Source organism: Sciurus carolinensis, chromosome 1 (assembly GCF_902686445.1).
Source record: "Sciurus carolinensis chromosome 1, mSciCar1.2, whole genome shotgun sequence".
Lineage (NCBI taxonomy): Eukaryota > Metazoa > Chordata > Mammalia > Rodentia > Sciuridae > Sciurus > Sciurus carolinensis.
In genome coordinates this window covers 208,705,329-208,729,706 of record NC_062213.1, presented here as the reverse complement: position 1 = coordinate 208,729,706, position 24,378 = coordinate 208,705,329, and the positions used below count along the sequence as shown (strand labels likewise).

General features: G+C 61.2%; 1 protein-coding gene across 5 annotated transcripts in view; it reads left to right on the top strand.

Moving 5' to 3' along the window:
- The window catches only part of Agrn (agrin), a 32,591-nt gene extending 12,042 nt beyond the window's left edge, over nucleotides 1–20,549 (top strand). The window contains exons 3-39 of one of the 5 annotated variants that reach the window (XM_047538487.1): nucleotides 858–905; nucleotides 6,517–6,732; nucleotides 6,809–7,033; nucleotides 7,109–7,333; nucleotides 7,501–7,707; nucleotides 8,662–8,880; nucleotides 8,949–9,143; nucleotides 9,232–9,432; nucleotides 9,514–9,662; nucleotides 9,737–9,842; nucleotides 10,725–10,841; nucleotides 10,918–11,082; nucleotides 11,234–11,377; nucleotides 11,458–11,582; nucleotides 11,661–11,766; nucleotides 11,852–12,184; nucleotides 12,367–12,504; nucleotides 12,911–13,038; nucleotides 13,159–13,273; nucleotides 13,367–13,486; nucleotides 13,581–13,931; nucleotides 14,076–14,274; nucleotides 14,435–14,650; nucleotides 15,055–15,284; nucleotides 15,373–15,507; nucleotides 15,682–15,781; nucleotides 15,863–16,027; nucleotides 16,192–16,303; nucleotides 16,478–16,489; nucleotides 16,705–16,821; nucleotides 16,942–17,134; nucleotides 17,304–17,391; nucleotides 18,248–18,280; nucleotides 18,534–18,758; nucleotides 19,005–19,108; nucleotides 19,336–19,524; nucleotides 20,122–20,549. In XM_047538487.1, coding sequence (XP_047394443.1) covers nucleotides 858–905; nucleotides 6,517–6,732; nucleotides 6,809–7,033; nucleotides 7,109–7,333; nucleotides 7,501–7,707; nucleotides 8,662–8,880; nucleotides 8,949–9,143; nucleotides 9,232–9,432; nucleotides 9,514–9,662; nucleotides 9,737–9,842; nucleotides 10,725–10,841; nucleotides 10,918–11,082; nucleotides 11,234–11,377; nucleotides 11,458–11,582; nucleotides 11,661–11,766; nucleotides 11,852–12,184; nucleotides 12,367–12,504; nucleotides 12,911–13,038; nucleotides 13,159–13,273; nucleotides 13,367–13,486; nucleotides 13,581–13,931; nucleotides 14,076–14,274; nucleotides 14,435–14,650; nucleotides 15,055–15,284; nucleotides 15,373–15,507; nucleotides 15,682–15,781; nucleotides 15,863–16,027; nucleotides 16,192–16,303; nucleotides 16,478–16,489; nucleotides 16,705–16,821; nucleotides 16,942–17,134; nucleotides 17,304–17,391; nucleotides 18,248–18,280; nucleotides 18,534–18,758; nucleotides 19,005–19,108; nucleotides 19,336–19,493 — 5,720 coding nt within the window. In that variant the 3' untranslated portion in view covers nucleotides 19,494–19,524; nucleotides 20,122–20,549. Of the gene's footprint in view, nucleotides 1–857; nucleotides 906–6,516; nucleotides 6,733–6,808; nucleotides 7,034–7,108; nucleotides 7,334–7,500; nucleotides 7,708–8,661; nucleotides 8,881–8,948; nucleotides 9,144–9,231; nucleotides 9,433–9,513; nucleotides 9,663–9,736; nucleotides 9,843–10,724; nucleotides 10,842–10,917; nucleotides 11,083–11,233; nucleotides 11,378–11,457; nucleotides 11,583–11,660; nucleotides 11,767–11,851; nucleotides 12,185–12,366; nucleotides 12,505–12,910; nucleotides 13,039–13,158; nucleotides 13,274–13,366; nucleotides 13,487–13,580; nucleotides 13,932–14,075; nucleotides 14,275–14,434; nucleotides 14,651–15,054; nucleotides 15,285–15,372; nucleotides 15,508–15,681; nucleotides 15,782–15,862; nucleotides 16,028–16,191; nucleotides 16,304–16,477; nucleotides 16,490–16,704; nucleotides 16,822–16,941; nucleotides 17,135–17,303; nucleotides 17,392–18,247; nucleotides 18,281–18,533; nucleotides 18,759–19,004; nucleotides 19,109–19,335 lie in introns of all 5 variants that reach the window. The other 4 variants (XM_047538477.1, XM_047538494.1, XM_047538502.1 and 1 more) reach the window with 4 other exon arrangements.
- Nucleotides 20,550–24,378: the final 3,829 nt, after the last annotated feature.

The following is a 24,378-nucleotide window of genomic DNA, read 5'->3' as shown; positions in this document are numbered from 1 at the left end:
TCTGAGTGCACGTTTGGGATTTCTACTCCTGGAGAATTCTGCACACATCCAATTATGAGCCTGGAGGACTGGGCAGGGTCTGGCGCGCCCCAGGCTGTGAGTGGGGCTGAACTTTGAGAGCACAGCAGATGCCCACTGCCCCAGGGGACCTAGAATGGGGGCAATAGCCCCGAAGAGGCCTAAGGGCGCTCCGTGAGGACCCACGCCCCAAGAGAGAGGCCAAGCCCCAGGCCATGCCTCCGTTGCCGCTGGAGCGGGCCCCCCGGCAGCAGCCTGGCGCCTCACTGGTGGTGCGGTACTTCATGATCCCCTGCAACGTCTGCTTGATCCTGCTGGCCACCTCCACGCTTGGCTTCGCGGTGCTGCTCTTCCTCAACAACTGTACGTGGCGGCTGGGCGGGGCCCAAGTGGCCCTGCTTCTGCTGACCAAATCCTGCTTCCCAGTTGGCAAGGGTACAGGGCAGGCAGGGTCACAATGAGACCAGGGGCCACAACAGCTTAGATGGGCCACTCTTGGCCTCTTGAGACCTGTCCTTGGGCTTCTGGCCAGCTGACCCCATCCTGAGGAGCAGAAACAACTTTCTGTGGGAGTTAGAAAGAGGCATCTGCACTGGGAATGAGGGCTTGGACTGAATCTGGTGAATCAGATGACTGGCTGGTTCCCTTTACTGGGGACCCACTTGACAGGTGAAAGGTGTCAAGCCCTGACAATGCAGCTGGAGAGACAGAGGAAAGTAAAGGCCTCTGCCTTCTTCCCCAGAGTCGAGCCAGCCTGCAGGGGAAGGGCAGAGTGGGCATGGTGGGCTGTGAGAGGCCCTGCTCAGAGGGCCCTAACTTGGAGATTTGTTTTTTTCCAGACAAACCTGGGACCCACTTCACACCAGCACCTCCCATGCCTCCTGACGGTGAGTGGAGCAGTCTGGGTGACTGGAGAAGCTCAGGGTGGCAAGTGGACTGGGCATCCTAGGGTTGGGGCCATTCTGGGTGTTTATACCACGGGTGCCAGGTGTCTGGAGAGAGAGGAGGCTGGGCAAGGGAGCCTGGGTTCTTTCTGGGGTGCTCACTGAGTCCAAGACCGAGGGTCTCTGCTCCTGACCAGTGCACAGGCAAGACTAATTTCTCTGGGACTTAGCCTCAAGTTTGGGAGCAAGTCCTGGAACCCCAGGAAGTGAGATGCTGGCAGGTGGTGTGGGCAGGGTGGGGATGGGCAGTGGAGTAGGCCGGTTGCGGGGGCTTCCTCCTTTGTCCTCCCCTCTCCCTCTTCAGGAAGGGGTGGGGCCAGGCAGGGGTTGAGACAGACAGAAGTGCAAAAGGGGAGACTGAGCTGGGGGATGGGGAGGGTCTCAGCATGATCAGGGACATGAGGAGGGGCCTGAAAGGCCTGCATCTGTCCCTGGGAGGGTGCAAGTGATGGAGGGCTGGGCCGACCTTTTGACCTCCTTGTGGGTTGGGAAGTCCTCCCACAGGGCTGCTGGAGTATGGGCCTCTGTAATTAAGTTAATGTCAGAGGGGAAGAGGAGGCGCTAGTGCTGCAGAGGAACAAGGACCAGGGGTAGCCATGGCTCTGCCCGCCCTGCCTGAGTCTTTAGCAGACTGCTGTCAGTCCTGCCCCGTCACTGGGTTCTCTGTCCAGGTGCACAGAGTCACGTGTCCAGAGCTGTCTGACGTGAGCAGGACATGGGTAGGGAGGACAACTAGGAAGAGCCCTGAGTGGCCTGGGGTGGAGGTGGGCCCTGGGCTTTCTTCTCAGGATGCACCCCTGGGTTGCGTTAGCAGGGTTGCCTCCTGAGTCTTGGGCATGGGAAACAGTGGCTAGAGGAGATGGCTTCCCTCCCTCTACCTGCAGCCCTGTGCTGGGAGGTGAGGGCAGGGGAGTGGAGAGCTTGGGTACCCAGAAGCAGGAGCTGGATTCATGGGTACAGGATGGAGGGCTCTGCTGTCCTTTAGTGGCCATCTGGACCAGGGTCACCTGTGACCAACTTTCCTTTATTCCTGGAGGCTAGTGTGCTTTCTTGTGTGTGTGTGTGTGTGTGTGTGTGTGTGTGTGTGTTTTCCTCTGTGGTGCTGGGGATCAAACCCAGAGCCCTACCAGAGTCCCAGCCCCAGCTCCACCCTCTTTTTACTTTTTATTTTGAGACAGGGTATCACTACATTTCTGAAGTTGGCTTTGAACTTGCAGTCCTCCTGCCTTGGCTTCCCGAGTAGCTGGGATTTCAGGCATGGCCATCTGTGCTTCCTAATGTGCTGGGGTCCCTGGACTGGGCAGCATTTATAGTGCGGCAGTAAGAATGGGTGATGGTGGCTGTGGGGGTCCCCATCCTGGCCCTGGGCTCTGCTTGTGTCCCTGACAGCAGTGCCCCTCCTCAGACTGCTCCGACCAGACCTGAAGGCCCCTTAGAGCTCCAAGCCCCATCTGGGCTGTGGGAGGGGAGCCTATGGCCTCTGAGGTGCCTCTTCCTGGAGGATTATAGTCCTTCTCCTGAGATACAGGAGCCTTGGGGTCAGGGAAGTGCATTGATATGTGACCTGGTATTTGCAGGAATCGTGGGGTAAGTGGATGTGGGAGCAGTCCATTTGTCTCAGACCACTGTCCCCCTCCTGACCTAGGGCAGGAGGTCGTGACCCAGTCAAGTCCTACCTCTTCCAGGAAGGGGCCCATGTCCTTCAGTGGGGTGACTGTGAGGAGGAGGCTGCTCTGCACTGGGCTGGGTCTGGGCGCTGAGTGTCCACAGTCCCTCTCCTGAGTCCCTCCACATAGCTGCCCGCGTGGGTCCCTTGTGCACACCCAGCCATCACGACACACCTGTGGCCACAAGCAGGGCTCTGGGTGTCCGTCCCATCCCCCAAACCCCCGAGACCAGGAGGAGAGTTAAGTATACCAGCTGCATCTGTGGCTATAAAAAGCCCCTTCCACCTCCGCACAGCAGTGAGAGATTGCTCTGGTGGGAAGCTCAGTGGCCAGGGAGAGGCTTCCACTGGGAACTGAGCAGGGCGGGCATGGTGGGGCCCCCAGAGGTGACCCACAAGGGAACCGTGTCACCTGCATTTATGAGGGGCAGCAGGTGTCTGCGTCCAGCTCTGCCACTTCTTAGTAGTGACTTTGTCAGGAGGCCCCTCTGCCTCAGTTTCCTTTTCTGCTGAGTGGGTTTGAGGTGGGTTGTTGTGTATGATGACAGAGTGTGCCTGGCACACAGGAGGCATGGCCGCTGTGACAGGCTTTGCCTGCACCTGTGTAGGTGGGTTGACTCTTAAGTTCTTGAGCCCTTCAGATCTCCTGGTCCCACGGCCAGAGAGACACATAAAGGGCCGTCATGCTGTAGGTATCCACAGGGTGCCAGGGAGCAGCCCCTCTCCCAGCCTAAGGGCTTGAGCATGGGAGGAAGCAGGGCCCATCCTGAAGGTGGGAATTCCTGAACTAACTTGAGAAGTTACTTCGCTCTGGCCAGCCAGTGACCACATGTGTGATTCAGCTGCTGGGGGGGGGGGGCTTTGGTAGGGTCACAAGTTCAAGGCCAGCCTGGAGTCTGCACCAAGACTCTGTCTCAAAATAAGAAATGTAGGGGCTGGGGAGATAGCTCAGTTGGTAGAGTGCTTGCCTTGTAAGCACAAGGCCCTGAGTTGGATCCCCAGCACCCAAAAAAAAAAAAAAAAAAAAAAGAAATGTAAAAAGGACTGGGGATCCCCAGTTCCTCAAAAAAAAAAAAAAAAAAAAGAGAAGTTACCTTTACCCTGGCAGGGGACAGAAATAAGGACCAGCACTGTGTGCTCTATAGTGTGACTTCACTGCAAAAAACGTTGGTGGGCTGTGGACTGAGGACCAGGTTGTGCTGCCCCCCAGGAACGGCTCTTTCTGGCTGTGAGGTCAGGACCTTGGAGAGATCTGGCTGGACGGGGTACCTGATCTATAGAAAGGGCTAAACCCAGAGCACAGACAGCAGCTGGCTGAGGAACCCAGGGGAAGGGAGGTGACTCAGCCCTTGACCCTGGGGTTCGACCCTGTAGACCTTGATCAGCAGGTCCAGCTGAAGCCCAAGGCATTAGCAAGTGCCTCTTGAACTTGGCCTGGGAGTCCCAAGGACCCTGCATTCGAGAGGGAGCTGCCACCAGGAGACAGAAGGGGAAATGGGAGCGTATGGCCTGGCATGCAGAGGGGCCACTGGCAGACGTGGTTTGAGCTGGGACAGAGGGGAGGCCAGTGGTGGTGACTGTTCGTTACTGCAGAGTCGCTCACCGCCCACGTGATGCTTGTGCCCAGCACCTCTGAGCTTTGCAGACACTGGGAAGCAGGTCCTATAGTCCCATTCACAGAAAGGGATACCAAGGCACAGCGAGGTGGGGACAGGGAAGGCAGGCCAAAGCCCTGTTCTTTCAGCCTTGCAGGGTTGGGTCAGGCAGCGGGGAGACTGGGGTGGGCTGTTACCATAGCAGCAGTGGCTCCAGCTCCCCACCCCTCCTAGGAGATGGGGAGGGGACTTCTGCTTCATTTCTGCAACCTGCCGGGAGGTGACAAGGCCCTGCCACCCGTGACTTATTAATGATAATTGAACCAAATTAAACATTTATTAGACAGCTTCAGCCCCTAATGGACCACCTCACCCCTGGGTACACTGGCCTGCAGAGCCAGCCTATCCCCAGCCCTAGCAGCGGTCGGGGGTCCTAGGTGGATGGGAGGCGTCGGCATGGTGGAGAAACAGCACAGAGACACCAAGTGTTTTGAGGCTGAAACTGAATCTTTATTATTCACAAAATCTTTTTGTATGTTTTTTCTTTGGTATTGATTACATTGTTTAATGGTTAATACAATGAAATGTTAAGTAAAAAAAATCTTTAAGAGTATAATTAACGATCTTTTTCAAGAAACATGTTCTTACTGAAAGATAGCTTAAATTTAAAAAAAAAAAATTTTTTTTAAAACCCAGTTCCCAGCAAGGTAGGAGGTACCGTGCTACATTTAGTTTTAATTTCCCTGAAAGAATACATCATTAAGGATCTATGGTAGTTACCCTTTCCAAGAACTCTAATGTTAGTTATTAACAGTGGAAAGTTTTTGTTATTACTAACAGAAAATAGAGGAATCAGCTTATAGTTAATATTTATTCTATTTCATGTACTCAGTGGAGGACTAAAACTATTTTGATCTTTAAAGAACTAGACATAGGAAGAATACAAATTATACTTATGATTAACCTATTTTTTTTAATTAAGTGGGAAAAATATCCTTAAACTTAATCATAAACACAAAGAAAGCAGTGAAGACCAAAAACCACATCAAAGCTCAGAGGAATACACTCTCATATACCTAAATATAACTTTTAGAGAATTTGTATACTAAAGAAATCACAGGCTCTTTACAAATTTGAGTAAATCATAATTGCTTATTTATGGTTTCATCTAAGTATTAATATTAAACTTTATTGTATGTTATTTTGTGTCCCAGCACCATGAAATCTCCCTAGTGTTCTCTATAATCTGAATCTAAGGATATATTGATTATTAATATTAGAAGCAACTGCACATGAAGACATGCCACGCCTATGGCCCCCAAGAGGGAGGATGATCTCTCAACAGAACCGTGTCACGTGTTGGATCCTCTGCTCCAACAGAACCGTGTCACGTGTTGGATCCTCTGCTCCAACAGAACTGTGTCACGTGTTGGATCCTCTGCTCCAGCAGAACCGTGTCACCTGTTGGATCCTCTGCTCCAGCAGAACCGTGTCATGTGTTGGAGTGGTAGGAAATAGATGTGGCCCAGTCCCAGTGCTGGGCTCAGGGTGGCTGCCTGGAGAGTCCCTAACGGCTCTGGGTTCGAATGTCCCCGTGCTCTCTTCATTTGTAACTTTGGTAGAGGGCCTGCCTTCTCCCTGGGCCCGCCTGGTGGGCTGCATTGGAGGCTCCGTGGTAGGGTGTGTGCTGGACCCTCTATCTGCAGAACCAGGGCTGCAGCGTCAGTCCAGTGACAGGCCCAGCTGAGCTGAGAGGCGCCTGGGGCTGTGTAGAGCAGCTGCACTGGGGGCTGGGGGAGGGCTGGGACCTGGTTCTCGCTCAGGGGTGGAGGTGGCAGGGCTCCAGGCAGCTCCCAGAAACTCATGGCCTGGGTTGGGGTGACCCTGGGCTGTGAGGTAACAAGAGGGGCTCTGGGGCTGCTGTGGGAGGGGGCTCTGGGCAGTGCGGGGCCTCAGCTGCTGGCTTCAGAGTTGGCCGGGGCCCTTTCCTGCCTGTGCTGCAGGTCTGCTGAGGTGGGGTGGGAGTGGGTGGCTTGTCCTGCTGTGGGGACAGGAGCCCCTCTCCCTGTCAGAGGCTGTGGAGAATGTTCTCCAATGAGGAAAGGCCCCTGGGCTGGCGGGGGCGCCCTCCAGGGGTTAGGCCCTGTGAACACGCACAGGAGCGTCCGTAACACTTGTGGCCACGCGTGGACTTGAACACACTGGACCCGCGCGCGGGACGTGCCTGGAGGGCTGCGGCAGTGCCCCAGCCTCGGGCCCTGGCTCCAACCACCCCTCTGGTGCCCAACCCCAGCGTGCAGGGGAATGCTGTGTGGCTTTGGCGCTGTGTGTGAGCCCAGTGCCGAGGACCCAGGCCGGGCCTCCTGCGTGTGCAAGAAGAGCGCCTGCCCTGCTGTCGTGGCGCCCGTGTGTGGCTCCGACGCCTCCACCTACAGCAGCGAGTGTGAGCTGCAGCGTGCCCAGTGCCACCTGCAGCGGCGCATCCGTCTGCTGCGACGGGGGCCCTGTGGTGAGTGTGTGCGCAGGGCCGGGGGGCAGTGCAGGGGCAGCTGGACGGCCAGTGTGACCCACTCCGCCCTCCACAGGGTCCCGGGACCCCTGCTCCAACGTGACCTGCAGCTTTGGCAGCACCTGCGCACCCTCCGCCGACGGGCAGACCGCCTCCTGCCTGTGTCCCACCACCTGCCGTGGGGCCCCGGAGGGCACCGTGTGTGGCAGCGACGGCGTGGACTACCCCGGGGAGTGCCAGCTGCTGCGCCGGGCATGCGCACGCCAGGAAAACATCTTTAAGAAGTTTGACGGCCCCTGTGGTGAGTGCCTGCCCACATCCGCTCCTCCCCTGGGCGTGTAGGCATCACCCCTGACTCCTGCCCTTGCACCCCCAGACCCCTGCCAGGGAGCCCTTGCTGACCTGAGCCGCATCTGCCGCGTGAACCCGCGCACTCGGCGCCCCGAGATGCTCCTGCGCCCAGAGAGTTGCCCTCCCCGGGGCTCACCTGTGTGCGGGGACGACGGGGTCACCTATGCAAACGATTGCGTCATGGGCCACTCCGGGGCTGCCCGTGGCCTGCTCCTGCAGAGAGTGCGCTCTGGCCAGTGCCAGCCTCAAGGTGGGCTGCTTCCCGGAGGGTGCCCGGCCACTGTGGCCCGTGAGGCACCCCGTGTTGCCCGCCCCCACACGTGTTCCCCCGCCTGGGGCCCCCGCGCACTGCTCGTGTCCACGGGGTCCTGCGTGGGGCTCTGGTGTGGGTCTGGCCTCACCTCCTTGCACCCCCAGACCAGTGCCCCGAGGCCTGCCAGTTTGGTGCCGTGTGCCTGTCCCGCCGTGGCCGCCCCCGCTGCTCCTGCGACCGCGTGACCTGTGAGGGGGCCTACAGACCCGTGTGCGCCCAGGACGGGCACACGTACGACAACGACTGCCGGCGCCAGCAGGCCGAGTGCCGGCGGCAGCGAGCCCTCCCTGCCAGGCACCAGGGCCCGTGTGGTGAGCACCTGCTCGCGGCCGGCGGCCTTGCCCATCGTCACATGCCATCTTCATCCCTGGGCACACACCTCCGGGGGCTTGGCCAGGGTGGGTGCCCTGGGAGGGGCAGGGTGCAGGGTGCCTGGAGCCCTGCTGTCGGTGGTCAGATGGACCCACTTCTGGCCACGGGAGTCCAGCCCTCGGGGCCTCTCATCTGTCCGTCCCTCCTTCTGTTCTGCCTCAGGATATAGACGGCCTGGGCGGCAGGAGTGGACACAACAATGGGGTCCCACACTCTTGGCACATACTGTCACTAGCTCCTTTGGAGGCAGAGTCTTAATTGAGCTTTGAGGGGCAGTGGAGGGTGGAGGCAGCTGGGCAGTGACCAGCAGGTCCTGTGGGAACCGGGGCTGCTGTGGCCCCGCCTGCCTGTGTCCATCTGGGTCAGTCCTCTGTCCATCTTTCTGGTCTGTCTTTCTGCGTCTGTCTCTTCTCCTCGGTCCTTCCCTCTCGGCTCCTCCTCTTGTGTCTTCCAGCCTGACCTGCTGGCAGGATGAGGTGCCGCGCCTGCCCACCAGGAGCCCACAGCCCGAGGTCTGCCCCTGGCGCGGCTGGGGGGGGTGGCTCGCTGCTGCCTGGCCTTGTGGTCCTCAGAGCAAGTGGACAGACACCTCCTCCCCGTGCAGCCCTGGGTGTGACTCTGGGGTGCAGATTCCTCCCAGCCTGGAGAGAGCCCCCATGTGCATGGGTGTCCCAGGGCTGCTGGTGGTCGGGGTCAGTGGCCTGCTGTGGGCAGTCAGGAGGCTCCTGTGTCCCCATCTGCCTCTGTTGTGTGTCTGTCCCTTTCTCTGCTACGTCCTGCGCATTCAGCTCTTCCTCGACCACCCCACCCTGGGAGAGGGCCTGCTGCGTGGGGCTGGGGGCTTTGCCCACCCTGGGATGCAGCAGGCGGGCTGAGCGCCCTGTCCTCCCCAGACCAGGCTCCCTCCCCGTGCCGCGGGGTGCAGTGTGCATTCGGGGCGACATGCACCGTGAAGAACGGGGAGGCTGCATGCGAGTGCCGGCAGGCCTGCTCCGGCGTCTACGACCCTGTGTGTGGCAGCGACGGCATCACCTACGGCAGCACGTGCGAGCTGGAGGCCATGGCCTGTGCCCTTGGGCGAGATATCCAGGTGGCCCGCAGAGGACCATGTGGTCAGTAGTGGACGAGCGGGACTGGGGGGTGGGCTTGTGACACTGTGGTGACAGAACTCCCTCCCCAGACCCATGCGGGCAGTGCCGTTTCGGAGCCCTGTGCGAGGCCGAGACCGGGCGCTGCGTGTGCCCCTCTGAGTGCGTGGCCTCAGCCCAACCCGTGTGCGGTTCTGACGGGCACACGTATGCCAGTGAGTGTGAGCTGCACGTCCACGCCTGCACACACCAGATCAGCCTGCACGTGGCGTCCGCCGGACACTGCCGTGAGTGGGGCCGCGGGGGCCGGCAGGCCAGGGTGTCACGACGCTCCGGCCAGGGTCTCCTGACCCCTGCTTGGCTCTTGTGCTGCAGAGACCTGTGGAGACGCCGTGTGTGCCTTTGGGGCCGTGTGCTCGGCCGGGCGGTGCGTGTGTCCTCGGTGTGAGCGCCCTCCACTCGGCCCCGTGTGCGGCAGTGACGGCGTGACCTACCGCAGTGCCTGTGAGCTACGGGAGGCCGCCTGCCGACAGCAGAGACAGATCGAGGAGGCCCGGGCCGGGCCCTGTGAGCAGGGTAGGCTCGGGCCGCTGGCGCAGCAGTGGGGTGCCAGCCTCCAGCCGGGTCCCCGTGGGTGACTCGCCCCCTGCCCCACAGCCGAGTGTGGCTCAGGAGACGCAGGCTCCGGGGAGGACGGCGAGTGCGAGCAGGAGCGGTGCAGGCAGCGCGGCGGGGTGTGGGATGAGGACTCCGAGGACGGACCGTGCGTCTGCGACTCCAGCTGCCAGGGTGTCCTCAGGAGCCCGGTGAGCCCCTCCCCCCTCCGCTGTAGGTGGGCAGTGAGGGGGCCAGGGCTGCCACACTGACCCCATCCCTCCAGGTCTGCGGCTCGGATGGGGTCACCTACGGCAGCGAGTGTGACCTGAAGAGGGCCAGGTGCGAGTCACAGGGAGAGCTGTACATCGCAGCTCAGGGACCCTGCCGTGGTGAGTGCCCTGCACAGTGTGCCACGGCACGTCCTCGTGGGGCTGCATTGGTGTGTACGCGTGTTTGAAGGTGTGTGTGGGCACTGGTGTGTGGCACACAGGCATCCACATGTGCCATGGAATACGGTGCTGGCATGTCCACGTTTGTGCCCTGTGGGCACGTGTCCAGGTGCTGGCATGTCCACGTTTGTGCCCTGTGGGCACGTGTCCAGGTGCTGGCATGTCCACGTTTGCGCTGTGGGCGTATGTCCATCAGTTATCGTGTGTGCCACGCTCGGGAGGCTGAGGCAGGAAGAATGTGAGTTTGAGGCCAGCCTGAGTCATGCAGCGAGATCTTGCCTCACAAAAGCAAGTGTGCTCTGAGCACCTACTGCATGTCAGTCAGGCTTCCATGCAGGAGACAGCAGGGAACCACAGGGCACCCTCTGGGCCCTTTTGCTTTTGTGGGCAGGGATCTGTAAACATCACATGTCATAAGTTTATGCACATCTGAGCACTCCTGGTATGCTCATGCGTGTTCACAGATGTGTGTGCACAGGTGTATGTCATTGTGCATGGTTTTGGAGGAATGTGAGTGTCTTCACATTTGTGTGCTGCACAGACACGCTTATCTGTATGTTCATAGCTCTGGTGGTGCACACGGGGCTGTGTCCATGATATGTGGGTGCTCTGTTGTGTATGTGGCCCCATGTGTTCCCTGTGTTCTGGGTCCTGCATTTGGGGCATGTCCTTGTATTATTATGGTGACCTTGCCTATGACCTCAACCCCAGATTCCAGGCCCCAGGGGCCTGGTGTCAGGCTGAGTGGTGGTGTGGGGGTTTGAGGCAGAGGGACGGGCATATAGCACTGCATCAAGTCTGACCCCATGCCCTTCCCTGCAGGCCTCACCTTGGCCCCACTGTTGCCTGCAGCCCCTCCTCACTGTGCCCAGGCCCCCTACGGATGCTGCCAGGATAATGTCACTGCTGCCCGGGGCGTGGGCCTGGCCGGCTGCCCTAGTGAGTACCTGAGTGCCCTCACCCTTAGTCTGGCACAGCGCTGTGGCTGCACTGACCTGGGCCCCCTTCCTTGCAGGCACTTGCCAGTGCAACCCGCATGGTTCCTACGGAGGCACCTGTGACCCAGCCACAGGCCAGTGTTCTTGCCGGCCAGGTGTGGGTGGCCTCAAGTGTGACCGATGTGAGCCTGGTTTCTGGAACTTCCGTGGCATTGTGACTGACAGCCGGAGCGGCTGCACTCGTGAGTGACAGGGCCCCAGGGCTGGCCAACAGTCAAGCACTCCTGCCTGCCGGCCCCCATCACCGTGCTCAGGCCCTGCCTGAGCCGCACCTGGCAGGGCTCCACAGCAGGTGGGACTCTCCAGGTGCTGACTCAGGCTCCCCTCCCCTAGCCTGCAGCTGTGACCCCTGGGGCGCCGTGCGGGACGACTGTGAGCAGATGACTGGGCTGTGCTCCTGTAAGCCAGGCGTTGCTGGTCCTAAGTGTGGGCAGTGTCCCGATGGCCGTGCCCTGGGCCCCACTGGCTGTGAAGCAGGTAAGGACCAGCTGCAGTGCGGGCCTGGGGTTTGCTGTGCAGGGGGACAGCCTGAGCTGGCGGGTCTCTGCGTCCACCAGCTCCCTCGGCCCCGGTGACCTGTGCAGAGATGCGCTGTGAGTTTGGTGCTTCCTGTATAGAAGAGGCAGGTTCTGCCCGCTGCGTCTGCCCAGCCCTCACCTGCCCAGAGGCCAATGCCACCAAGGTGAGCAAGGCAAGGGGTGGAAAGCGTGAGGGGCAGTGGGTGAGGGAGCCTGCCTGAGCCTCCCTGCCCGTGCCTCAGGTCTGCGGGTCAGATGGCATCACCTACGGCAGTGAGTGCCAGCTGAAGACCATCGCCTGCCGCCAGGGCTTGGACATCTCCACCCAGAGCCTCGGCCCTTGCCCGGGTAGGGTCTGGGAGCCACCACCCAGCACTGACCAGGAGGGCCTGGCCCTGCTCGACTCCAGCCCCCAGCCTCCCTCTCCTTGCAGAGGCTGTTGCTCCTGGCGCTCACCCGACATCCAGGTCCACCACAGCCACGGGGCACTTGCCAAGCAAGCCTCTGCTGCCCCCACCCAGCGTCCTCCCCGTGGCTCCCAGCAGCACCCCCCAAAGCCAGCCCACCCCTCCAGCCATGTTACGACCTCGGACTACCGCCAGCATCCCCAAGACCGGCTCTCGGCCCGCGCTGACCATGCCACCCACAGCGTCCTCCACTGCAGCCAGCCTTGCCACGTCTGCCTTCGGGGAGTCCGGCAGCACTGACGGGAGTGGTGATGAGGAACTAAGCGGGGACCAGGAGGCCAGTGGGGGAGGTTCTGGGGGTGAGCAGGGGCTCAGGGACGTAGGTGGGCTTGGGGGTGATCCGGGGCTCGGAGACATGGGTGGGCCTGTGGTGAGCAGAGGCTCTGGGACATGGGGCAGGACTTGGGGTGAGCAGGGGCTTGTTGGGGCAGGGCCCAGAGAGGCTCCCACCTGGGGCTGGACTCAGACTATGCATCCCCAGGACTGGAGCTCCCCATGGACAGCAGCGTGGTGACACATGGGCCACCCATTGAGAGGGCTTCCTGCTACAACTCTCCTTTGGGCTGCTGTTCAGATGGCAAGACACCCTCACTGGATGCAGAGGGCTCCAACTGTCCTGGTGAGTGGGTGGCAGGGCAAGTGGAGCTTGAGGAGCAGTCTGGACGCACCGTGGGTGCTGCCCCTACCCACTGGCAGCAGGTCGGTACCAGGGTTCATGGTCTTTGGCCTCAACGCGTGTGTATGAGATCTTGGGGATTCAGCACACATGTGCACACGTGTGGTCTCAGCCCTAACACGGGCATGCCCAGGACCCTGTACCTAATCCGTCTCTCTCCTTGCAAGCCAGCCTGGGGCAACTGCTCTGAGGAGTCTGCCTGGTAACTGACGCCAGCCCTGCCCTGGGGTTCCCACTAACCTCATGACCATCTGACTAACACCCACCTGCCCCTGCATCCTGCGTGGCTTGCTACAGGGGCCTGCGCCAGGTGGATGTCAGGCAGGGCCTCACTACCCCTTCCCCACAGCCACCAAGGCATACCAGGGCGTGCTGGAGCTGGAGGGGGTCGAGGGGCAGGAGCTGTTCTACACACCTGAAATGGCCGACCCCAAGTCAGAGCTGTTTGGGGAGACCGCCAGGAGCATCGAGAGCACCGTAAGTGGAGGGCATCCTCCCAGGGCAGGCCCAGAGACCAGGGCAGGACCCCACAGTGCAGGGGACCAGTTCAGTGGGTTAAGGCTGTGCCCAGTATCCTCACCCACTCCCTGCCCACAGCTGGACGACCTGTTTCGGAACTCAGATGTCAAAAAGGACTTCCGGAGTGTCCACCTGCGGGACCTGGGGCCTGGCAGATCTGTCCGTGCCATTGTGGATGTGCACTTTGACCCCAGTGAGACCCCCACTCTGAGTCTCTCCCAGGAGGTGATGGGTAGGAGCTGCAGAGGGCCAGGCCAGGCCATGCTCAATACCCACTCCTCCCCAGCCACAGCCTTCAGGGCCCAGGATGTGGGCCGGGCCCTGCTCCGCCAGATCCAGGTGTCCAGGCGCCGGGCCCTGGTGGTAAGGAGGCCTCTGCAGGAACATGTGCGATTCATGGACTTTGGTGAGCAGCAGGCCAGGCCTCGGCTTGTCTTTCCCCTCCTCAGCTGCCCCACCCTGCACTTCTTGCAGACCCTGATGGCTCCTTATCCCCACAGACTGGTTTCCTGCATTCATGGGGGCCACAACAGGAGCCACCGCTGCTGTGGCCACAGCCAGAGCTACCACTGTGGGCCGACCACCTTCCTCAGTGACCCCTCGGGCCTACCCCAGTCACACCAGCAGGCCCACTGGAAGGACCACAGCACCCCCACACACACACCGGCCTCCCACCACAGCTCCTGGCCATATTGCCGGACACTGGCCTTTGTTCCTCAGTCCCCAGCAGCACCCAAGGTCCTGCGACTCTCAGCCCTGCCTGCATGGGGGGACCTGTCAGGACCAGGACTCTGGCAGGGGCTTCACCTGCAGCTGCCCAGCAGGCAGGGGAGGCACCTTCTGTGAGGATGGTAGGCGTGGTTATCCATTCTCTGGAAGGCCAGGGAGGTTGATGAGAGCAAAGGTGGTGGGCGGGGCGAAGCCACCAGCAGGAGATGGAAGGGGCAGGCAGGGTCCAGGACACTCTTCCAGCTGGCCCTCCCTGTCCCCTGCAGTGCTACACTCCTCTGTCTCTGTGCCCGCCTTTGCGGGCAGCTCCTTCCTGGCCTTCCCCACTCTCCGTGCATACCACACGCTGCGCCTGGCACTGGAATTCCGGGCGCTGGAGCCTCAGGGTCTGCTGCTTTACAATGGCAACGCGCGGGGCAAGGACTTCCTGGCGCTGGCGCTAGTGGGTGGGCGTGTGCAGCTCAGGTGCGCAGAGGACCGGCCGGCATCTCTGGTGGGCGGGGCCGGGGGGGGGGACTGTTGCTCGGTGGGCGGGGCCGGGGCATGGGGGAGGAGTTGGTGGGTGGTCCCTAACCAGCTTGCTTGTGGAGCCTGGCTCCGCTCTGAGCACCTGCTCCATCTCCAGGTTTGACACAGGCTCTGGACCAGCAGTGCTGACCAGCTCAGTACCTGTGGAACCAGGCCGGTGGCACCGCCTCGAGCTATCACGGCACTGGCGCCAAGGCACACTGTCTGTGGATGGTGAGGCCCCTGTTCTGGGGGAGAGCCCCAGTGGAACGGATGGCCTCAACCTGGATACCGACCTCTTTGTGGGCGGAGTCCCAGAGGACCAGGCTGACGTGTGAGCAAGAGCATGGGCATCAGACTGGTTCTCTGACCTTGATCTTGACCTTGGACTCCACTCGACCCTTGCTGCTAGTAGATAGCAAATGGGGCGGAAGAATGGGTGTGGATGTGGCTAGGACCCTGAGCTGAGCCCTGCTCCTGGCCATCCCCTGTCCTGTCTGGGTGGTTTCCCTTTGGTACCAGAGTGAGGAGGGCCTGGGCCAGCCCTTACCTCCAGTCCTAACCCTTAACCTCAACCCCACCCTTTGGTCTGTCCCGTTTGTGGGACTGGTGTTTTGTCAGCATCAAAAAGGTCACGGGTGGAGCAGCTCTGGCCCCTGACCCCAGCTGTGCCCATGTGACCCTGGCCATGAGAGGGAGGCCTCTGCCTGAACTTGCTCCCGACCCTCCTGGTGGCAGGGCCCGTGAGCGGACCTCTGTTGGCGTGGGTCTGAAGGGCTGCATCCGCCTGCTGGATGTCAACAACCAGCGCCTGCAGCTCGGCCTCTGGCAGGGGGTTGTGTCCCGAAGTTCCAGCGTGGGAGAGTGTGGAGAGCACCCCTGCCTGCCCAGCCCCTGCCGTGGTGGGGCGCCATGCCAGGCCCTGGAAGCCGGCATGTTCCACTGCCAGTGTCCACCTGGCCGCTTTGGTGAGGGCAGGCTGGGGCCAGGGGTGAGGGCTGGGAGCTGGCTGTTGGGGGCCCGTGCTTCTTGGGACTCACCTCCATCTCCCTCCAGGCCCAACCTGTGCAGAAGAGAAGAGCCCCTGCCAGCCAAACCCCTGCCATGGTACAGCCTCCTGCCGTGTGCTGCCCACGGGCGGAGCCCAGTGCGAGTGTCCCCCGGGGCGTGGAGGCACCCTCTGCCAGACAGGTAGGAGCACAGGGCTGACAGGCAGGGACAGGGACAAGTCAGGGTCAAATGTTCAGCTTCAGTTATGGCCCAAGCTTGGGGTCCAGTTAGAGTTGGGGTTCAGGGTCATATGGGTTTGGGTTACACCAGACAGTGGGGTTCACAGACTGAGTGAGCCCTGTCCTCCCTCCGCAGTGTCTGAGAGGGATGGTAGTGCCCAGCCCTTCCTGGTGGACTTCAGTGGCTTTTCCTACCTGGAGCTGAGAGGCTTACACACCTTCGAAAGAGACCTGGGGTCAGTAGGGTGGGTGGGGCGGAGGAGGAGAGCCAGCCTGCGGGGAAGGGGCAGTGAGACACCCCGGCCCACGTGACCCAGGGAGAAGATGGCTCTGGAGGTGGTGTTCCTGGCCCGAGGCCCCAGCGGCTTGCTCCTGTACAACGGGCAAAAGACAGATGGCAAGGGGGACTTTGTGTCATTGGCCCTGCATGACCAGCACCTGGAATTCCGCTATGACCTGGGCAAAGGGGCCGCGGTCATCAGGTGGGCAAGCATGAGGGCTGTGGGCCCTGCCCTGAACTGCCCATGCTGCCCACAGGGAGGACCTGGAGGCTTGTGCTGGATGGGGACAAGGCTGGGGCACGTGGCATTGTCACCTGAGCCCTGGGTGGGGCCCAGAGCCTGCTCACCCGGCCTCCTCCTCACAGGAGCAAGGAGCCCATAGCCCTAGGCACCTGGACCAGGGTCTTGGTGGAGAGAAATGGCCGCAAGGGTGCCCTGCGTGTGGGTGATGGGCCCCGCGTGCTGGGGGAGTCCCCGGTGAGTATCTGGGGTGTGAGGAGGTGGGTGTGCCCCCACCCTGCCCTGCTCCTCCTCCTCCTCCTCCTCTTACGAAGCTGTTTTCTCTCATCTGCCCTGTGCCTGGTCTGTCTCCTCTCTGCCCCTGCTCTCTGGCTCTTACTCTGCACCCCCCACCCGCTCTCCGGATGTCAGAAATCCCGCAAGGTATTGTCTGCTGCCCACATGCTCACTGTCCGCACCACCTAGAGTAGCTGCTCCCACTAAGGCCCACTGTCCACCATCTCTGTGTGACTAACCCTGCCTGCTAGTTAGCTGGGGGCTGGGATGTGGGCGTCAGGCAGTTGGGCAGCCTGGTCTGGACTCAGGCCTGCCCTGCCTCGTGGGCAGGCCATGCCCACCTCACCCGGTGCCCTCTGCAGGTGCCACACAGTATGCTCAACCTGAAGGAGCCACTCTACGTCGGGGGTGCCCCCGACTTCAGCAAGCTTGCTCGGGCAGCGGCAGCATCCTCGGGCTTCGACGGTGCCATTCAGCTGGTGCGAGGCGTGGGGTGGGGTCCTCCCACCAGGGCTCTCCACAGTGGGGAGGGGCTGCCTCACGCTGGCCGCAGGGCCTGGAGCGGGCCCAGGAAAGGCTCTCACCCCTGTGCCCTGCAGGTCTCCTTGGGAGGCCGCCAGCTGCTGGCCCAGGAGCACGTGCTGCGTTCGGTGGACGTCTCACCCTTTGTAGACCACCCTTGTACCCAGGCCTCGGGCCACCCCTGCCTCCACGGCGCTGCCTGTCTCCCGAAGGAAGCCGCCTACACGTGCCTGTGCCCCGCGGGCTTCTCGGGGCTGCACTGCGAGCAGGGTGAGCGCTGGCCTGTGCCCCGCGGGCTTCTCGGGGCTGCACTGCGAGCAGGGTGAGCGCTGGCCTGTGCCCCGCGGGCTTCTCGGGGCTGCACTGCGGGTAGGGTGAGCGCCGGCGGCCCAGGGGCTGTGGTCCTGCGCCGCAGCCCCCTCACCCTGCCTGTCTCCAGGGCTGGTCGAGAAGGCCGCAGGGGACCTGGAGGCACTGGCCTTTGATGGGAGGACCTACATCGAGTACCTCAACGCTGTAACTGAGAGGTAACGCGCTGCCCGGAGCCCCGCACAAGGGGCACCCTCCTCTGTCTGTCTGGTCCTGTCTACACACACAACACAGGGCAGGACACCGTGCTCTGGCCAGGAGGGAAGCCCCAGCGTCCACCCCTTCTCCCCCCTCCTTCCTTCTCACCTCTTTGTCTCTTTGTTTCCAAGCGAACTGACCAATGAGATCCCAGTGTAAGTAGCCCCTCAGCCCCACCTGCACCTTCCACTCATCCATGCCCCTCTGTGCCCCTGACCACTGCCCCGGCCTGACCCCTGCCCCGGCACAGTCCCAAGCCCCTTCAAGGGCAGAACATCGCTCCACCCAAGAGGGGTCAGGGCCTGGGATGCTGTATGAGGGTCAGCTTCTTCCCTGGGAAGTGGGACCCCTCCCCAGAGGTGTGCAAGGGGCTGGCCTCACCCACCCTGCAGCCGCTGCCCCACTGAGGCCGGCCTGAGTGTGCTTGTGTCTGCGTGTGTGTGCAAGCGCAGGTTTTCCATGTGTGCACGTGTCTACGTGCAGAGTGCAGGGCATGTTGGTGTGCCTGCCTTGAGTGCGCGTGTGTGTGAGCGTGTCTCGTGTGTCCTTGTTTCTGTGCTCGTGTGCTGGGGCACCCGGGCCACTCCAGGCAAGTGGGCCCTGCTTGTCCCTCGGTCATCTGGTCTCCTGCCTTGGGCTCTGCATGCGTGTGTCGCACACATGCCGCTTCCATGGCCCTCTGGTGGGTGGTCAGTGGGCCCAGGCCCACGGTGTCCATTGCCATGCTTGCTTCTCCCAGTGCTGGAAATGGGACTGGGGCCTGTGATTGGCCTGTCTGTCCCTGGCTCACTGCTTCCCTCTCTTCCTGCTTCTAAGCCCCGAAACTCCGGATTCCGGGGCCCTAAGCAGGTGAGCACGTGGCAGTGCCTGAGCCGCAGTGCCTGAGCCCTGCGTGCGCCTTCCTGTCATCCTCCAGCTCTGGCCGCCCCTCCCATTCCTCCATCTGCCTGTCTCCCCCCACCATTGGTGTTTCCCTCACCCAGCCAGCTGCCCCAGGCCCCATCACCAGCCCCTGGCCTCTGCAGTCCAGGCTCTGCCCTCCCACCTTCCTCGGCCACCCTGCCACCTTCCTGGAGGTCTAACCTGCCCCTTTACCCTCCAGCGAAAAAGCACTGCAGACCAACCATTTCGAACTGAGCCTGCGCACGGAGGCCACGCAGGGGCTGGTGCTGTGGAGTGGCAAGGCCACTGAGCGGGCAGACTACATGGCACTAGCCATCGTGGATGGACACCTGCAGCTGGCCTATGACCTGGGCTCTCAGCCTGTGGTCCTGCGCTCCACTGTGAGGGTCAACACCAACCGCTGGTTGCGAGTCAGGGCTCACAGGTCAGTGGGGCCCACTCGGAACAGCGGGCAGTGCCTGGGCTGCCTGGCCCAGGTCTCTGCTGGTGGGAGGAGAGGCAGAAGGGACGAGAAGAGGCAGGAGAAGCAGCCGTGGCCTGGGGCTTACTGCCACCATCCGGTCTCCAGCGTGACTGGGTTGGGCTCAGCCTGTGGCAACTGTAAGGTGTGGAGGGACCTGGGGGAGGTGGGGAGGGACCCCTGATAATCTTGGCCCACCTGCATCCTCAGGGAGCAGAGAGAAGGGTCCCTTCAGGTGGGCAACGAGGCCCCTGTGACTGGCTCCTCCCCACTGGGTGCCACACAACTGGACACAGATGGAGCCCTTTGGCTGGGTGAGTGCTTGGCAGAGGCCAGGACAGAGGGCACCGAGGGCCTCAGATCATCTAAGGATAGACTGCATCTGTCCATCTGAGAGCTCTCCTACCTTGGCCCTTGCAGTTCCCAGGCATAGGGCGAGAAGACAGGGTCCTGCGGGTGGGGGTGCCCACTGTCCACCTGTTCCCCTGGGCGGTGGTGGCCCTCTGCCCATCAGCATTACCTCCTGCTGTCTGTCCTGTAGGAGGCCTGCAGAAGCTGCCTGTGGGCCAGGCCCTGCCAAAGGCCTATGGAACAGGTTTTGTGGGCTGCCTGCGGGATGTGGTGGTGGGCCGGCGTCCACTGCACCTGCTGGAGGATGCCCTTGCCAAGCCAGAGCTGCGGCCCTGTCCCACCTCCTAAACTGACACCAGAGACTTCCACCCACCCTACTGTAATTATTTTCTATTTTTGTAAACGTGTTGGTTTTTGATATGATTTTCTTGCCTGTGTGTTGGCCAGAGAAACCACTGGCCTATCCTCCCTTCCGTCCAGGCAGCTGGACTGCAGAGACAAACTGGTGCCAGTGGGTGTGCAGCTCTGGACATGCCCCTCTCTTGAGGCACCACACCAACCTCTGCACTGTGTCCCTGCGTGTCTGCCCCACTGTCCCTTCTGTTCCCTGGTCCACCGGCAGCCCCTACTGCCCCATGTCACCCCTGCCACACTGGAAAAAGCCTGTGTCCCAGAGCAAGAGGGGGCTGCTGAGGCCTGAGGGGCCCTTCCACTGAGCACACCCTGTGGGACCTTCCTAGGTCCTTCCTAAGCTGCTGTCCTTCCTGTGTGCTTTGGGCAGCCTCACCCAGGCTAGCCCAGACCCCAGGCTCCCGTGCCAGTACTGTGACTTAGAAATGGTGTCGCCATTGGTATCAGGCTCTGCCCACAGACATGGCCATCCCTCCCCAACTCCAGGCCCCGTGAGCAGCCCCTGAGAGGGAATGGACCACTGGACGTGATGTGGTTGACCTCCATTGCCTGTGTCTTCCTGTAGGGTGATGGATGTCCAGGTCTGACCACCAAACATGTTCTTGGAGCATTGGTTTTATTTGGTGCCCAGAGCAGAAGAGCTGTTTTTTCTTTCCTGTCCTGACCCCAGGGCATTTAAGGGCTACTCCCAGCTGCCTCATCAGTGCCAGTGTGAGAAGTGGTCATATTTATCTGAGAATGACCAGGGACTGGCCAGCGTCTGAGCAAGGCCAAAGTGCAGGTGCAGGGGCAGAGGTGGCCACAGAGCCAGAAATGCCTTAAACTGCAACGTCCTGTCCCCTGCTCCCTGCCTGGATGCCCTTCCCAGATAACAGTGGTGGGGTAGCAGCCTGGCCATCCTCGGCTGGGGGAGGGCCTGCGGGGAGCAGCACTGGTGTACCCTTACTAACTCCAGTATGTGTTCATGTCAAGCACCGTGAAATAAAGTCTGGAAACAAAAGAAGGGCCATGTCTGTCCTCGCCAGCTGCCAGCCCCACAGCTCGGCAGCTCCGTTTGGTTTCATGGTGGAGCACAGGCTTCGAACTCCCTTAGGTGGCCCTGCACTGGGAACTGGGACTCCAGGCTCCTTTTGGTGAGAGCCCAGTGTGTGGATGACAGCTCTGAATGGGGACAAGGCAGGGCCACAGACAGTAGCCCAGGTGGCCCCCGTGAGGTGGGGCTGGGCAGGGTCATCACAGGGACTAGTCCAGGTGACCTGGGGGTGTGGGGTGGGGCCGTGGACTTAGTCCAGTGCACAAGCCTCCCCCCATCAGCATAGGACGGGAGGGGCCAAGGGGCCTGCTGGCTGCCCTGGGTGCAGTCTTGCTTGGGGAGGCCAGTACCCGAGTGAGTGGGCACAGGAAGGCCTTGGTGAGGGTGTGGTGAGTTGCGTGGCAGGGAGCCATTCAGCAGGCTCAGGTGTGCAGGGCCACCCATTGGCACTTCTGGGAGACACCGACTGGTGGCCCGAGGAGGGGTTCCTGGCTGATCAGTAGCACCCCTGCAGAAGTGCAGCAGTCAGCTTCTTGGAGGAAAGGGGGAAGGAGGGGACCATGTGGCCAGATAGGTGGCCCCTCTCTCAAAGTCGTGACTTTAATTGAAGATAAAAAGTGTACCTTTTTAATCTTGTGTTAATGAGCACACCCCTCCCAAACAAAAAGACCCTCAACCTCAGACCCAGGGGACCTAGGGAGGCCTCAGGCACTCACTTCCTGTCCCCCCACTAACTGGTTCCTTCTGGAATGTTGGCTGCTGCACACCAGGCAGGTGCTAGGGGTCAGCAAGAGGCAGTGGTACAGGTGGGGGCTGCCCTAGCTTGGGCTTCAGGGAGGGTTGGGAGCATCCGACCAGCTGAAGATATCCACCCTGCTACAGCACAAGGAGTGGAAGGCACCTGTCTGCCAGGAGTGGCATGTGTAAGTGTCCTGCGGCTGGACAGAAGAACTTGGGGCAGAAAGGAAGCACAGGAGCAGTCAGAGTCCAGGGCCAGGGCAGAGAGGCCATTGGGGGTGGAGCTGTTCGGGCTCCTGGAGGTCTTTAGGCAGGAAATGTTCAGACTAAATCAGGAGACCTTTCCTGTGACTCGGGGTGTTTGGCAGAGCCCCGCCACCTGGCTGGGTAGGGTTTGGGTGGTTTGGGGTAGGAAAGACAGGCACTGGTTGGCAGCACTGGCCAGGACCCCTGGTGGTCGCAGGGGCTGCCTCCGGGAGCTCAGGGCCCCTGCGTGGAGTCAGGAGATGCACTGCCTGCTGCAGCGTGTGCCAAGGTGGAGAGGAGACAGGAAGGAAGGGTGAGGAGCCCAGAAAGGAAGACCAGGAGAGGGAGAGGCTACTGGGAGCACCCTCCCGGAGACCGAGGACCCTGTGTCCTTAAAGGAGTCCCTGAGGGTGACCTGCCCTTCTGAGACCAGGGGTGAGTCAGAGAGGAAGATGTGACAGTGCTGACCCTGCTTCCTGGGGCAATGGCAGGTGGGCACGTGGGAGCAAAGGTTGAAAGCTGGGGTCTGAGAAGTCAAAGACCCCAAGGGACATGATGTCAGGCCACAATGGAACCCTCCTGAAAGGCGGGATGACCTGCAGCGTGGCGACCATGCACCCCAGGACACGAGCAGGCCCGAGTCCGCTGCCGAGGGTGGCCTGGGGGGTCAGGAAGTGAGACTGCCGCAGGGGTGCCCAGCAAGGAGGGGAACGACATGACTGTCCACCTCCCGCCTCTGCCCAGGCAGCAGTGACCAGGGAGGGGTGCGGGGTGGGGAGTCTGCTCTGCCCTCCTCTGGCCTCGAGCCTAACTCCGAGCGGGAGATTCTCAGATGGAGCAGCTTCCAGCCCCAGCCTGAGCCATTAGTGATCATGTGCACTGAGTGACAAGGCAGCAGGCGCCGTGGGCCACTTGGGCATGGAACCTGACGCACTTTCACTCTCTGAGCCTGGAAGCCTGTGCACAACCTTTAAAGTTGGGGTACCCTGGGATACCCTAGGAAACTTGAGTGACTTTATCCGGAGTTCCCAGCCTCCAGACCGAGGGCCCTTGGGACTGGGGGCATTTTAATGAAGCCAGGCGAGGGCGCCTCTGCGTCTGCGGGACTGGTTAGCCCGAGGGCAAGGTGCCTAGAGCATTGGGTGGGGCAAGAGTAGTGCAGGCCTGACCTCCAGAAGGTGAGCTGCGTGCGGAAACCTCCATGCCAGGAGATGGGCTTCAGCTCCGACCAGCACTGACCAGGGTGTGCAGGATTCTTGGGCCCCAGGACCTCCCTGCTTTCCCAGCCTATCACCCCCAGGCCAGAGGTTCTGACACCTGCCCTCCTTCAGAGCCAAGGCTGTAGGGACACCTGGGTCCTGTCCCCAGGCCTGGCCTTCCCAAGGTTGTGGAAGGAACAGTCTCGCTCCAGGGCTGGGCTTGGGTGGAGGTCAGCTGCTCCCTCACCCTGGGGAAGTTGCCCTGCCGGTAACCCAGTGTGGGGAGCAGCTGTGGCAGGACAGTGGCCTCTTCCTACCTAGTGCAGCAAGCTCTTCTCAGCTCCTTTATGGTCACCAGAGAGGCAGCCTGGTAAGGGGCACCCCCCTTTCCTAGGCCTGAAGGCAGGCCTGGAGGTCTGGGGGTAGAGACCCCATCCCCACCAGCCTATTCAGGACGCCCTCCCTCACAGCGTTTCTCTCCAGCCTTCCAAGAAGCCCGGTTCTTCTGGGGGCGGGCTCCCTGGCGGCTGGGGGTTCTGAATTGAAGCTCAGGGCTAAACCTGCATGAGAGCTGGACAGGCCACAGGTGGGGCCAGTTTCCTGCCTCCAGCAAAGGGAGGTGGGAGTGTCACTCCTGCCCTTGCTGCAGGACCCTGCCCCGGGGTGTACGCACCCTGTAAGTGCAGACTGGCTTGCACGTGGGCAGGGGTAGGGACCTGCAGAGGCAAGGTCCACAGAGCCCGTTTCCTGGCATCTGGCATCTCACTGCTGGAGCTTGATGCTTGGCGAGGCTGCAGTTCACAGGAGACGTAAGCAACCATCCTCAGATCCGGGTCCTGGGATCTCTGGGTGGGAGCGAGGTACGGGGTGCAGAGAGGACAGGCCAGGCACAGAGGTCTCTCTCTGGCAGTCTTGGACCCTCGCAGGCAGAGGAACTGTGGAAGTGATTTGGATCACAGAACTTGCAAAGCAAAAGCCTCGTGATTCCAAGGTGTAATGTCCGGTTGGATACCAGAAGACAGAGCTACCCATGCACTACCCATCTCAGGACTGGTTGGAATGACCCCTGGGCCCCCTGGCCTCATTCATACAGTGCTGGTGCTCACAGAAGCCATGTCGGTCTCATCTGCGTGTAACCCAGGTTGGCCTCTGCTCCACCTGCCACCCCCTCCCCACCCCACCTTGTGAAGACCATCTGGACTCGCCCTCCTCTGGGCCTGGGCCCCTGCTCACATCCCTATCAGGCCTGGCAGGCCCCACCAAATCGCAGAGCCAAGCCCTCCCCCTGCCGGCTCCCACCCTATCATTTGTGGGTCAACAGGAACCACTTACCCCCGGCTCAGCACAGCAAGGCAGAACTGGGACAGGCCTGGTTCTGTGTCTGTACTGGAACCTGGGAGGTTCTGCACCCCATGAGGACAAGTCTGCCACACCTCCATGAGATTCCCTCCTACCAGTGGCTGAAGAGGAAGCACATCTCGGTTCACTTTGTCCTATATAGTCAGGACAGATCCTGGCTGGATTTGTCTGAGATCAGGAATGGCTGGGGCCAGGGCAGGGTTGGGATAAAGACCTCCAGGTTCGAGCCAGGAACTGACCCTCATCC